At 46.3% G+C, this 14,921-nt stretch overlaps 1 protein-coding gene across 1 annotated transcript in view; it reads right to left on the minus strand.

Moving 5' to 3' along the window:
• The window catches only part of Kif6 (kinesin family member 6), a 314,938-nt gene that overhangs the window by 45,322 nt on the left and 254,695 nt on the right, over positions 1 to 14,921 (minus strand). Inside the window, exon 15 of the mRNA XM_010638879.2 lies at positions 14,394 to 14,449. Within this exon, the coding sequence (XP_010637181.1) occupies positions 14,394 to 14,449 (56 nt within the window). The remainder of the gene's footprint in view (positions 1 to 14,393; positions 14,450 to 14,921) is intronic.

Raw genomic sequence — 14,921 nt, forward strand, 5'->3', positions numbered from 1 at the left:
GACCTAGGCACAGCCATGCCCACAAAGCTCAGTTCTGCCCCTATGGATGGTGGCTGGAACCTTGCCTTTAGCATGACATCCCTTCCCTTATGGGCTTCAGTAAAGGTTTGTTCTAGTTACCTCATGCAGTGAGCTGAAGCTGAGCCCTTCACAACTCTTCCCTTTGATGCATTCTTTTCTTTTCACTTCAAGGAACATATCATTTCATAATCTTCAAACATGGAGCTGGCCACACTTTAGACTGCTGGTGTAGGCAGTTAATAAACATCTCTTTGATGCCCGTCCCTATTAAGTTTATTTGGTACATTACCCACTTCTATAGTCATTCCTCAATTATTTTCTTTCACTTTCCAACAAAAGGGAGTAACCAGGGACCTAGTATTTGCCAATGAGTTACTAGGTACAGCTAGCAGTTTATTAGGAGGTTTTCTCGACGTTAGCATCATCTCAACACATGTTACTAAGTTGTTTTGCAAAACACAATTAAAATTTTAAAATATTGAAGCATCACTAATGATATCTTCAGTAAATATTACTAGAGTCAGTGTTTGTCTCATTATAAAACTTACATTTTCAGCAGTAAAATCATCCAACTGTGGTCTGGAAAAAGGTTTAACCATTCACAGAAAAGAGTCATTTATTCATGGATAGCTGTTGTCTACAAGACAAGTGATCAGAACTCACTACCTCCACTTTTGACTATGATGTTTTTGTGACAATCAGTGCAGTAACTAAGGTTACTTTGGATATTTTCCTTGGGGCAGGTTGTGTTGAAGAAGGGTCAGTAATTCCAAATTCAGAATAACTTCAAAAAAAGAAGAGCAGACAAAAGAGTCTTATGGAAGGCATCTTTGGAAAAACAGAAAAAAGTAATTGCCCTATTCTTCTTCCAAAAAGCTTAAGAGAAATTAGAACAAGAGACAGACTGGAAGAAAACATCTGCTATGTATCCTATAGACAAAAGCCCAATATGCAGGGGACACAAAGAACTACAAATCAACCAGAGAAATTCAACTAACCAACTGGCAAAGAATATGAGACACATACATGAAATAAAGCATTCTATTTCACTAGCTATTAGGAAACTATAAATTAAAACAATAATGAAATATCACAGTTTTGCTCTCCAATTGGCAAAAACTAAAATGGCTGATATTATCACTTATAAGCAAAAATGAAGGGAAATGGGCACAGTCACATGCTGATGGGAATGTAAACTAATGAAACCCCTTGGGCAGACAACTGGGGAGTACCTATGAAAATCAAACACATGCACTGTTGTTCAATCTCATTCTGTTTCTTGGCATCTAGCCCAAAGAAACACTCGTACTTGTACACAAAAATGCACACCTCATTTGAGACAGAGAAAAATTGGAAAAGGGGGAAATTTAAAAAAATAAAGGAGTAGTTTAATAGGTACTAAAGCTTATATCTAGATGTTCTCCAAATGCCTGATGTATTCATAGGTAGGGCTTTTGGGGATGACTGGGTCATGGGTGTGTGCTATTGGATGAGTCTATTGATTATTTTAGCATAGTTCTGGGTGTGGGTGATGGACTTACTGAAGAGGGAAGACCCATTCTGGTGTGGGTGACATCAGTCAATAGGCTTGTACCCTGGCGAGAATAAAACGGGAAAGGAGAAGTGGTTCACTGCTTCCTGCCTGACCTGCCACAGACTGTTTCTCCTCTGCTGTGACCCTCTGCCTTGGAGCCAGTTGACTATGCACTGAAACTTCTATGAGCTGAATCAAAATAAACCTTTTCTTCTTTAACTTGTGGCTGTTGGGTATCTTGTCCCAGCAATGACAAAGTAACTAAGACAATAGGTTGGAGTTTAGTCACCATCAAAAATGATGAGCAGTAGACCCATGCTCACTGTTAGTAGAAAAAAAGCAAGGTACAGAATGACATGCACATGTTCCCCCATTTAGGCAATGAAACAAGATATCCTTGTAAATGTCATTCTGTCTGTCTGTCTATCTATGCACAGAAGAGGATGGAAGGAGCTACATGAAATCGTTGAAAAGGACAACACCCCATTGGATAGGTGACACGGCTGGTATTAGAGGAGGAACAAGGAAGGACTTTTAGGTTTCGATATGATACAGTAGTCTTGGTGACGTTCGGTTTTGCTTTCTGAGGTTTCAGTTATCTGTGGTTAACTGCAGTGTAGTGTGAAAATCTTAAGTGGAATTTCCAGAAATAAACAATCCTTAAGTTTGAAGTTGTGTGCTCGTCTGACAAGTGTGATGAAGCCCCTGCTGTCCTGCTCTGTCCCACCTGAGATGTAATCACGGATAAGGACATACCATGACGTTTTTACTAGCTTGCCCTTCTGTTGGATGGCACGGGCAGCAGCAGACATTGCATTTTTTCATCACATCTCTTAAACTTTTTCAGAGAGATACAAGAATGGTGGGATAAATGTGTTTGAAGTGAAGAAAGATATTTTGAGAGGACGTTAATAGCAATGAGTCTTTTACTGTAATAAATTTTTTAAAAATTTAAATGTTCACCATACATGATCAGCCTTTGAATATTATTAGAATTGCTTCATTTTATTATTAGTTACTCTTGGTACTCTCTTACTGTGCCTAATTTATACGTGAAATTGTGTCACAGGCATACAGGCATGCAGGCATCGGACAAAACACGGTGTATATGGGGTTCAGGACCATGCACGGTTTCAGGCATCCATGGGGATCTTGGAGCACAGATAAAAGGGGACTACTGTTTTTTTAATGTATTGTTTAAGCTATGGCAAAGCACCCCCATGAATTACTTGAACAGTTAAAAAGAGACAAAAAACAACTCCCCCGTCCAAGAATCCAGGACCTTCTGAACTCTGGATCAGAGGCTCACCATCCTCTTAGTCCTTTTCTACCTCCCATTATGCTCTCTGTCTCCTTCTTTACTACCTCCTTGGGGGCAAACACAGAGGAGAGACTTCCCTCACTGATGCATTTTCTTTCTTTTACAAATCAACTTGAACTCAGAGAAGTGACCTTTTCTGGCACCTAACAGTAGTGATCTAATGCCTCCTCCTTCTTAGGTGGGCGATGAGTCTTCCTGCATCTGACTAAGGCATTGACCTTGAAGTCCAGTAGCAATGGAGCCCATGTAGTGGGTCCACCCTTACTAGCTGTGTATCACTGGGCACGTTTATTAACCTCCTTACCCTCAGTTTCTTCACCTGTAATAAAGGGATAGTGACTGTGTCTCTATCAAGTTAGCCGTCCCTGTCCTAGTGGGGATTGCACCTCTTTGACCCTTGCTGGCCTGAAATCTGTGCTTAACACACAATGGCTGGCCATGGCTTCTCTGTTTACTCCCAGTACTTCCAGACAGTCTCAGCTCTGTCTGCATGTTGACCCCAAGCTTTGGGAAGTCCCCACAGCACTCTTGGAGGTCCTGCCACCGGCCACCCTTTCCACCTCGCTCAGGCAGATGCTGGGGGCTTTTGCTACTATTTCCCCATGTAAACTCCAGGCTGGACTTCTGCCCTGTGGATGTGTACTTAGCTATGTGCTCAGGAACACCTGTGCTTTTCAGTGCCATCCAACAACAGACTCTATCTGCTGGAAGTACCAAGTAACATGCATATTTTGGGGCTGGCTTAAATAAGACAAGGTGTAGGCCTTGAAATAAAGAGTGGGCCTGGCCCACGGATCGTGTTACCAACAGAAGCCAGTAGCAGACCCAGTGTGGACATCTGCACCCTGTGTGGAGTGGCTGCTGCGGGAGGAGAGATACGGCAGCCCATGTGTTCTTGAAGCTATCATTGGGTTTTATTTTTTTTCTTTTTATTGAGTTTATTGGTACATTTTAAGTATATAGTACTGTTATATTCATTATTGAGATCTTGTACCTTTACATGACAGGTGTATCATTGGGTTTTAGCAGGAGACTCACCAGTGTTTTCAGGGTGGACGACAACAGACCTTCTGCTATTTACAAGATTCCTGTTCAGCATCCCTGACAGAACCCTACCCACTCCTATCCGGCTACATCCGGCCACAGTGATCCAACTCGAGACAACAAAATGCATTTTGCCTCCGTCAGGAGGAAACAGCGCATCACTATTTATCTTGCTGAGCAAATTGAGAGCTGAGCCCAGGTTGTGCTGTGTATTTAAAGACAATCACTTTCCCATAAGGGAAGTGCTGAGCCTGGAGAGAACACTGATTTGCGGAGATCCTGGGTCCCCTTGGCGTCCACCAGCTGCCTGGTTTACACAGAGCTGACACTTGTCTGCAGGGTTATTCTAATATCTAGGTAACAGTGTCTCCTGGAAAAGTTATTTCTGAAATACTTGAACGAAAATGATGGTGTCAAGGATGCACATTACTGCTGTGATGAGATTAGAATGTATCAGCTGCCTTCTAAAAACCTGAAATGACTCTCCTATGAGGGTAAGAAATTTTATTTGGAGGCATTTCATTACTTTGAAATAGATGTCAGGAAAAGACTCATCTCAGAGCCTCGGCTTATACAATATTCCACAATAAATCCTGAATGGGTTGGATGTGAAAAGTGGAATAATTAAAAAAAAACCCTCCAAAAATATTTAGGAGAGTATTAAACAGATAGTTGGTAACAAAAACTCCATGGTTATTATTGTTACAATGATCTTTTCTAAGTATAAAAGCGATGAAGGAAGTTACAGAAGACAAGATGAATAGATCTATCTAAAAAATAATAAAGATTCTGTAATTCATAACACATCCTACAAGGACTAGTCTGTTATTGTTGGCAAAACAAGGGAATGGCGGTAAGGTGCTTCTCAGAGAACCTGGAAATAAGACATTAATGTCACCTTCTAACAAGCAAAAATCTCCACACAGCTCTCTGAGAGCTGAAACTAAGAGGGAACAGGGTATCAACCACTGTCCTACCCATCCTCTTTTTTAAAAGTGAAATCTTCTCTTCTTATAAGTTTTGCTGCCTTGGAGGCCACTTTCTGTTATGTAAAACCTCTTTTCCTCACTGAACCAGGGCTCAGTTTGCAACCCAAGCCAGTGCATTCTTGGGCCTGGCAATGGCCACTGTCCTGAATGTCTAGAAACCATCAACACAGCTAGCCAGCTTCTGTTTCTTAGACTTTGAGCTAAGGAAAAGCAAGTAATTAGCTCATTTGCTTTGGGATGGAATGATAAAGGGCATTTTCAGGTATAGCTAAGACCAAGGCAGATGAAAGCCAAGACAGTCCCAGCAGACCATGGCGGGGGGTAGGGGTGCAAGGCTGCAGGCACCCTGGTTCCTGACGGCCCCCATTCCAACTTGGATGGCCCTGATCTTATTACTGCGTTTTGATGAGACTCCTGTTGTCACCACACACATCCTAAGCCCGAACTAGCTCAGCTTCCAGCAAAATAAAAAAGCCAAACCGGAAGTAATTGCTTCCATGACCCAAAACACCATACAAAGTGACCTGGGGTTCGTCCTCACAGGGCTTGGTGCAGGTTTGGTCTGAGGAGCAGATGGGACACGTTTGTAATGGTGAGTGAGAACTGTTCAGACAGAACCTGGACCATGGGCCAGGACATACAGGGGTGCTTATTCCTGTGGGCAGTGGGTGAATTGTGAGTCCTCACGTCCAGGAGGCCCTGCCTGTCAAAATTATCACTCCTTTGCCTAGATTCCCTTTATACTTGGAGACAGCCATCTGTCAGCCTTTCAGTAACTACTTAGTTCCCTGGAAGAGGTACTGTAGAGTGGTGTGATTTAAATTCCGGCCTACCAAAGGACACCTGCCGTGGTAAAGTAATAAGATGCCTCCGGGGCTTGGGTACCGTGAGTGGTCTGGGTCAGCCTTTCACTTTCGTCCAGCCCAGGCCTGGTGCTGGTGACGGTTTCATTGCTAATGTAAGGTCACAGTGTCAGGACTCTTAGGAGGCAGCCACCTGTCTTTGTCTGCTGACATCCCCACCGAATCAGAATCGCTGCTTCCTCCTCTACGTGACAATCACCAGGGTTGTCAGCCGGTGGACTCTGCAGCCCTCCAGCTTGATCTCCAAACTATGACAGCGAAGCATTCAGTCAGGTTCATGGGGACATCAGTCCAACTGGGATGGGCTATCAGTCAGATGGCTGCCTGCCGTGGGGTGTTCTACTTGCAACTTCAGTGACACCAGCAGCACTGTTACCGAAGGGACCCTACAGAACCATCTTGGCTATTTTTTAATCTCTAGATAGTGAGTCCTGTCAGAAAGATGCTGTTCTGACCTGTTCTTCAATATTCCCAAGGTCTCTATCCATTTAATTACCTTTTGGACAAAGCACTCTTTCACATGACCAAAAATCATTTCTCCCTCCTTGAGTCTCTTTAGTGCTGAATTACAACAGTATCAGCCCATCAGCCCTGTGTACCTCATCAAGTAGTACACGGGAGGTTCGAGGTTCTCCCAAATCTACATCTCTTGAACAGGAAGCAGCTCACACGAAACTGGCAGACAGGGAGACAATGTCAACCTCATCCCACGGTAGCATTAATAAATAGAGGAGTTTTTCCGAGTTGCTTAAAAGTTGTGCATCACTAGGGAAAGGCAGCTGAGTGCAGAGTGAACTGGCGCAGGACAGACCTCCCTTTGTGAACACTCCCCGAACACTCCTTTGTGTGACCCAGGTGGCGGCCGGGTGCTACTCTTAGAGATGCCAGTGACGCCCGTCTCCCTCACTTTCCTGCTGCTGTTCCTGTCTCCAAAAATCAGCAGCCTGACCCTTCCTTATCCCTTCTTCTATTGTAGCATTCTTGCTTTGGAAAGTAAACTCAGATGTTTTCTATGGCGTCTCCTTGTGTGTTAGGAATCTGCTTAAGTGGCTGTCGTTCTCACGCTAGGAAGTAGTTTTGTGAAGAGGTCTAGCTGGAGAGCTGTGGGTTTTGAGAGGTCTTCCCCAGTCTTCATTTTCCTGCAGCTCCTGCTGTGGCAATGTGTCATTTGGAAGTCACTCCACCACAGCAGGAGCAGCTGTTAACTAAAGCCAGTTTTTCAGTTCCCATGCTTCACTTTCTTCTGTCCACCTCACCCCAATATAGAAGTCGGTTATCTTTTCTGACAGGAACTACTATCCATTCCTTTAGGGACACCTCCTGTTCCGGGGCTTCGATACTGTTCCATCAGGTCCATAGTGAGCGTGATTTGTGTGTGCCATGCCTGGCTCTCTTTGGAGAAAGAAGCCCCTTGCTTTCTCGTGAGCCTTGTTCTATGGCTGTTATATGCAGATGGGCCAGGTGCCCACCAGGAAGTGGACCCACCGTCTAGCCCAGTGCATCAGAGTGGCTCACTCCCTGGAGGCAGGGATGGTGCAGCCAGGGGCCGCATGCTTTCAGCCAGGGGGATCACTCCTCCCTCAGGGGGCTTTTTCAGTGACTTTTAGTAGAATTACGAGTTCCACGGACCATGTGCACTTGGAACCTGCGGGGCCACTAGACGGGGAGAAGCTGCCAGATAACAGTGGAGCAGAATGGAGACAGCAAAGGAGAGGAGACGGGAGGGGAGGAGGGGAGAGGAGAGGGGAGAAAAGGGGAAGACAGGGAGGGAGGAGTAGGGATACACCTTTGAGGCCAGTGGTATTACTGTTCTGAGTTACGTGAAACAGAAAATTTCCTTTTATGCTTACAATTAAATACCCTGGCCAATGAAAATTGGGTGCCGATTAATTGAAATTTCTGATAGGTGCAATTGCAAATGTCAAATGAAATACACTGAAGCCTAAGCAGAGCTTGTTACTTAAAATAAGTAGGTGGTGAAGCGATAAAACAAAAATCGGTTCTGTAACTGCTTGCTTCTTTGGTAGCAAAGAATCGAACCCAGAGCCTCACACATTTTATGCCAGCACTCTACCACCGAGCAACATCCCAACCCTCTTTCATTTTCTTTTGAGACAGGGTCTCACTAAGTTGCCCAAGCTGGTGTCAAGCTTGGGACCCTCCTGCCTCATCCTCCTGAATAGCTGGGATCACAGGTGTGTACCACTCACTACCACACTTGGCCCACGTTGCCACTTCTTAACCTTGACTTCAGCTGTGTTTCCCTGAAACATCTCTCTTCCTGAAGTCACAGAGGAAGGGCACACGCAAGGCCGGCGTGGAAGGAGCTCAGAGGGAAAGGCTGACGCCTTGGCTTTTGCATCTCTTGTTTTTGAGATACAGCATCGTTTTACTTCACGGTGATATTTTCTGGTCTCTGATGACATCTACACAAGTGTGGAAGGCTGCTCAGAGGGAAAGGCTGACATCTTGGCTTTTGCATCTCTTATTTTTGAGATACAGCATCGTTTTACTTCACGGTGATATTTTCTGGTCTCTGATGACATCTACACTTGTCCTGGATCAGGATGTCTGGTCTGTGTTGTACTTAGGCAAAAATGTTTCATTCTATTGATTCCTACTAAACCTCACTGAAGCGCATGCTCTGAATTCTCTCGTGTTTTCTGAAGCACCAGTAAACCTCTCAGCTGGAACTATATAGAGCCGGGATTTACCACCCTTTGATTCTGCTCTCCAGACCACTGAAAGCGATAGCTGAAGCCCTGGAACACTGCGTCCTAGCAGGGCTCTAGTTAGCCCATATGGTATCTTTGCTGAGATAGAAAAAGGCAGGCTGTTATGGATATCTGTGTATCTAGACGATCCCTCAAAGCCTCTTGTGCTCATAGGTGGGGCTTTTGGGAGGTGCGATACTGGGATTAAGGGTGTGTAATAACTAAATCGGTTTAGTATAGTTCTGGGTGAGGATGGTGGCAGCCCCAACCTGGTTGTGAGTGACAACAAGCAGTGGGCTCATAGTTTGGATGGAATATAAAGGGAGAGATGGAAGACAGGTTTGCCTTCCACCCTGCCACGGACTGTTTCTCCTCTGCCGTGTCCCTCTGCCGTGCTGCCCTACCTTGGAGTCCGACGGCTAGGGACTGAAACCTCTACCAACCGTGAGCTGAAATAAACCTTTCCTCCTTTAGCTTGTGAGTGTCAGGTATCTTGTCCCAGCAACTAGAAAAGTAACTAAGACACATGCCTTCCTATGGGCAGAGGCAACCAAGTTGAGGTTGGTCAAATGGGGAATGGGCAGGCTGGGGGTCAGACCTGTCTGCTCCCACAACCCACCCCCCCATGCCAAAGGCTGCCTATCATCAATCGTGTCACAGAAGCTCTTAATTTTCTGGGCTTATCCTCAGAGCTAGGGTCTAGTTTGAGGCTTTGGTTGGGCACATACATGAGCTAGAGTCCAAAGGTTTAGGAAAATGGTGTCATCACTCAGTGAGCATGTAAACTTAAGGAAAATAATGCCAAAATCAAATAAATCTGAATTGGTAGAGATGGCATCTAGTATTTAAAAGTTTGGGGGTTGGACAGAAATGGATTTTAACTCTAGCTTGGTCACTCACTAGGCCACTTCACTGAAACTGAGTTAAAAAAAAAATCTGTGAAATAATGAAAATACTATTTCATAGAACCTAAGGCAATAGCAACCATAAAAGCAACCCTCATTTCAGAAGTTTTTAAAACATGAAAAAATGGCCAGGTGGGATGGTTACATGCATCCTGAGAGCAGAGGTGTGAAGAGGGTAAAAACTGTGCATGTTGGAATCAATAACATACAGTAGCACAGGTTAAGATTCCCTTCTGAATGCTTGGGATCCAAAGTATTTAAGCATTTGGAATATTTCTTAGACTTTTACTGATTTGACAACCCTCATCTGAAAGTCCAAGATTCACTGCCTGGGACTCAGAACATTTTGGATTTCAGACTTTTGCATTAGGGTCATTCAGCCAATACCCAGCTTAAAGGTCCTGTCCCTCCGTGTGGGGACCAAATGAGATCATGCGGGTCAAATTCTCAGCCTCTGAGGGAGCAAGGGCTCAGTCAATGGTTGAGGCAGCTCTTAGGGTTACTGACCTCGTTACCCAGAGCCGGCAGTAAACAGTAACAAAGGGGTCATGCTAGCCTAGCAAAACGAGCCAGACATTGTCTTTGCTCTGCAGCCAGCATGCAAGAGGTTGATCCGCAATTAAATCTGCAACAGAGACTAAGTACGGAACACACACCACACTCAAAGCGAGTAGAAATTGTCCTATTTGTTTTCTGGATGGAGATTCAGATCTGAGATATGATTTTCCAGATCCCAAAGGCATGAGGGAAAACATTTTTAAAAAGGCATCTTTCACATCACAGCTTGGAGCCCTTCTTTGACTTTGGAGGAGGAAAGGAAGTTTCTGTAACATTTCACTGCTGGCTTTTCAAGTGTTTGCTTTTTTCTTTGCTCACTAATGCTCCTTCTCTGATGTTCTCTATGGTTTGATCCAGTCACCGAGCGGCTTACAAGGGAAGCCTTTCTGTGCAGCCTGCTGTGATGTCACTTTTCACGTGGGGAGATTAAGAGGGGCCAGAGGTGTCTGTCTGGCTCTTTCACCTGTCTCCAAAGCGGCTGGTTCCTAGCCTGGATTAGGCATAGGCCGGGTGCCAGAGAATAGCCATTCACTGCAGAGACACTGTAGGGAGGGACTCTGACGTGGGGAGAATGAGGCCAGAATTCCAAGCAGGGAAAAATACTTGCTTGGTGCCTTGGCCTCTGCAGCAGCCTCTCTTCCCACAGTCTGAGCTCGGTGCATTTTAAGAGACCAAACAGATGGAAGCGGGGAGCTCAGTGACATGGCCAAAACATGGCCCAGGTGACCGAGAGCAGCCTGCTGTCCTTAGGTATGGAGAAGGCCCATACAATGGCAGCGGCTGTCCTATAGAGACAAGGCCTCTGCTATTTTTCAGAGAGATTCTAAATTGGCTCCCTCTTCCATTTCTGACTTCTGCTTGTTCAACATCATGACTGGTACAGGTGTTTATGGAGAAGGACAAAGAGGGGTTTATGGTGACAGTTTATCTACCTCATGTGCCTGCCTTCTTAGAAGCAAATAGCATGGAAGCTATGGTTGACCGGTTACACCATGTGAAAAAGAGATGTTATGTGGTCACTGCTGAAATAAGCGTCTCTGGGGAGTTTTCAAGAGGCAGCTCTAGGTCACAATGCCAGAGAAAAAGCAAACTGCCTAAGGAGACAGAGGCAGCTTGAACTTTAAGCATGTGCATTGGGTGAGCTGTAGTTCACCAACGCAGCTCTGGTTTCCTCTCTGCAGGCCAATTACAAGTGCACTGCCCAGCATTGAAAGCCAGCCTGTAGGTCCCGAGGCCGGATGTGGCATGGGTGGGAGTGGTGCTGAGGGACCATCCCGGGCACATCACATGCATCTGTGCCGTGTGCTCCCACCTCCCAGCTCCCCAAAGGACTCCTCAAGGATGCAGATGCCACTCAATTTGATTTCTCCCTAGGAAAAGTGCACTCACTCACGTCATGATTTTCCTGAAGGCAGTTTGCTTCTAGGTTGCTTTGGAAATTTTATATCTGTGTACAGTTCTACCTTATCCTGCCTCAGGCTTCACCTGCTGTTTGAGATGCTGTGATAGGTTCCCCTTTGTGGCCAAGCACTGTCTTAGTTACTTTTCTCTTGTTGCTTACACAAAACACTTGACACCCATTGTTAAAGGAGGAAAGGTTTAGTTGGCTCACAGTTTGTAGAGGTTTCCATTCAAAATTGGTTGCTCCAAGGCAGGGTGGCATGGCAGAGGGCTTCACAGAGGAGAAACAGTCTATGGCAGGCAGAAGGCAGCAAAGCTGTGAGGTAGCAAGTGATGACAGCAGCCCTCTTTCTCTCATACTGTATCCAGCACGCACACCTCTAATCCTAGCATCGCACCATGAATCAATCCCAACATCGCACGTCCTAGATTCAGCCACCTCTGAAAAGCCCCACCTATGACCTATGACCTATGACCACATGAGGCTTTGGGGGGACATCTAGATATAAGTCATGACAAGCACCGTGTGGGGATTAAGGTCTTCAACTGAGTCTCAGTGGTCCAGTCATCCGGGTCCCCTTGGATCAAGAACAGCCAGAATGGTGGAGGCCCAGACATGAGTCTGAGCCAACAATCTGCAGATGTTGAAGTGAAAGAGGACAGTGGCTTCATTCGTCGCACTGAACTTGCCACTTGCCTAGTAGCAACAGGAGCTTGGAACTCAACATTGGTGTGAACTCTACTTGTTATTTTCTGCAAAACCAAGGTTTACTAGCCCATGGCTTCTGCTCACATATCTGGACCCTCTGTGTGTAGAAAACAAACAAAATGCTCTCTGGGCAGGTCACATACAGCCCTACTCCCTTGGCCCCTGGCTCCTGGGCAGTACGCAACCTTCATCTTGCCCAACCCCGAGAATGTGTCAGGTGATGACAGAGGACTTGTCACCACTGGCAACAATTACAGAGCCAAGAGACTCAGCAATGGTATAGGGCAGTGGTGGCAGACCTATGGCACTATTTGTTATCACTGAAGGCTCTAAAAGGTTCACCATCACTGCTATAGGAAATGAATGGGCGCCTTCCATCATTAGTCCGTTTCACTGGTGCTGGGACAGTTTTATTTTGGTTTACAGAGTTAGACAATTTTAGGAGCAAATCTTTACGTTGGTGGAGAAGAAATAGTTTGTGAAAGGTCTTTCTCTTCTGTTTCTCCAAAGGGTCAAACAGCACTGACAACTGGGAGTATACCCACTAAAATCTGCTCCCGTTGCCCCTTTCCCCCTTCCTTCCGGTGGCCTATGCCAGGGAGGACACCACCGTGCCACTGCCCGGGGCTGGGGGCCAGGATGCCCTCAGCAAAGTGTCTGCTTCTCTGCCTCAAGCCTTGGCTTGTGGAAGGGCATCAGCCTAGCATCATTCTCCTTTCTGGTTTGGATCACTGACCCCTTAGAAAATTGGAGAAGCTATGCATGTTACTTCCAGAAACACACACAGTGTTGCAACCTCAGTATTCCACGTGCAGTTTTAGGGAGCCTGAGAATCGGCCAAGAATGAGATCGCAATCTCTTTGTTGTTTTTAGTCCAGGGATCCTCTGGAAGCCTGAAGAAGCTATGGACCCTCCCTCAGAATAATAAGTTATAACGGTAATAGTAATAGTAATAATAGTAACAATGAACCACACAGATCTTAAAGAGAAACCCATGATAATGAAATAAAAATTTAAGAACTTTTTCTGATAAAAACCATGAACTTTTCTATAAATGCATTAAACAACAAGATCTAATGGTGAGTCTAATAACTACCATAATCCTGAAGTAATGACGAGCACGTAAGGTATTTTACAAAGACGGCCACACTGTGGTGCAACGTGAGAATGTGTGGTGTCCCTGGGGGTGGTCACTGCAGGCTCTGCTGTGTATGCCGCTTAGGTGCATCATCGAGGGCGGGCTGAATATCGGCAAGGTCCACACTGGTGCAACGTGAGAATGTGTGGTGTCCCTGGGGGTGTCACTGCAGGCTCTGCTGTGTATGCCGCTTAGGTGCATCATCGAGGGCGGGCTGAATATCGGCTGGGGGCTGTGTGTGAAAATCTAGGGCAGCGATGGCGAACCTTGTACAGCTTCCAATGATACACACAGCCGTCTGCGGCACGCGTACCACAGGTTCACCACCGCTGATCTAGGCTCTCTCCTCCCGTCAGAGATCCTGGACCTCAGGGTTAAGAAGGAGCTCCAGGAAGCGAGGATTCTCCCTGCGGCTGCAGGGTGTGCCCTGGGTGCGGGGCGAGCTCTTGATTCCCCAACCTAGATGCTCCGAGGCTATCCTGATTTTGTACTTTCTGTAGGAGAGGTCAGAGGGGACACCCGCAGCTACTTCTGTCCTGTCCTCATTCGTGGAGCGTGGGGGATGGTGTCTGTGGGGGGAGCAGCTTCTGGAGTGCAGAGGTGAAGGCACAGGGATCCCTGCTGCGAAGCTGCCCCAAACCCGGTCATGGGTCTCTGACGCGCCTCTGTCACCGGAACAGGCCTGAGGCTCGCTTGCCTCAGCCTCGTCTCTCCAGGCCTGCTCCCCAAGTGGGGCTCCTACCTGGCAGCCTGTGCATCCCCACCCGCCACCCGGTGCGACACACTGGCGCGTGTTTGCTCCTCGCTCTCCCACTGGCTTTAGGATAGCTGCTGAACAGGCGCATCTGCGTCAGAAACACCAGGCGTGAACTCTGCGGGCCGCTTCGCAGACCTGCAAATACGCACGCTGTCACGGGTGCCGGTGGCACCTTTGGCTGCTGTTGAGAAACACCAGGGAAAAGCAGAACTTTCAATGGGTTGCTAGGACCCAGGCCCGCAGGAGGATGAAAGGTCTGAGTTAGGCAAGAGAAAGAAAGTGCTTCTCGTCATGGGTGGTGGGAGGGACGACAAACTTCCACGGAACGTGCGCAGAGCAGCTTGCCTGGCGGAGACCCTCCTGGAAACCAGATCGTTGCTACTGTGCAGGCACCAGGAAAATGCCTGTGAAAGTGGTTCGCAGAAAAGCATTTACTTACCGATTTTCCTTCTGGCTTCATTTATACTTTCTCCCAGGGCTTTTGCTTCAGAAAATCTGGAAGCGGGGGGGGGGGACACACAAAAAGAAAAATGTCCTTTTTCTGTTTATCATACATCATGTTCTAAAAATAGATTTCTCAAAGTCTTTAAAATACTGTCATGGGAGGCTGAGGCAGGAGGATCGCTGTGAGTTCAAGACCAGCATGGGCTACATAGTGAGTTCCAGGTCAGTCTCAACTACATGGTGAGACCCTGCCTCAAAAAAACACAAAATAAAATAAAGTAAAATACCATCAAACTTTATGGAACTTAGCTGTTCATCTCACATTCTTTAATTTATCCCCTTTGATCTCTCTCGTGTCCCACGCCAGGGTAGCAGAACAAGGTATGCAGGTAAGGTGTCTGTGAGTGATCTGTTAACCATGCTACCAGGATCTTACCGCTGAAAGCCACCCAGTGTTTTTCCCTCATTACAAAGTAGTGCATCAGAGAGAGACTGGTGACCTGTGACTGGTCACAGACCAAGC

The sequence above is a fragment of the Fukomys damarensis genome, unplaced genomic scaffold (assembly GCF_012274545.1).
Source record: "Fukomys damarensis isolate Sample0158 unplaced genomic scaffold, DMR_v1.0_HiC HiC_scaffold_20, whole genome shotgun sequence".
NCBI lineage: Eukaryota > Metazoa > Chordata > Mammalia > Rodentia > Bathyergidae > Fukomys > Fukomys damarensis.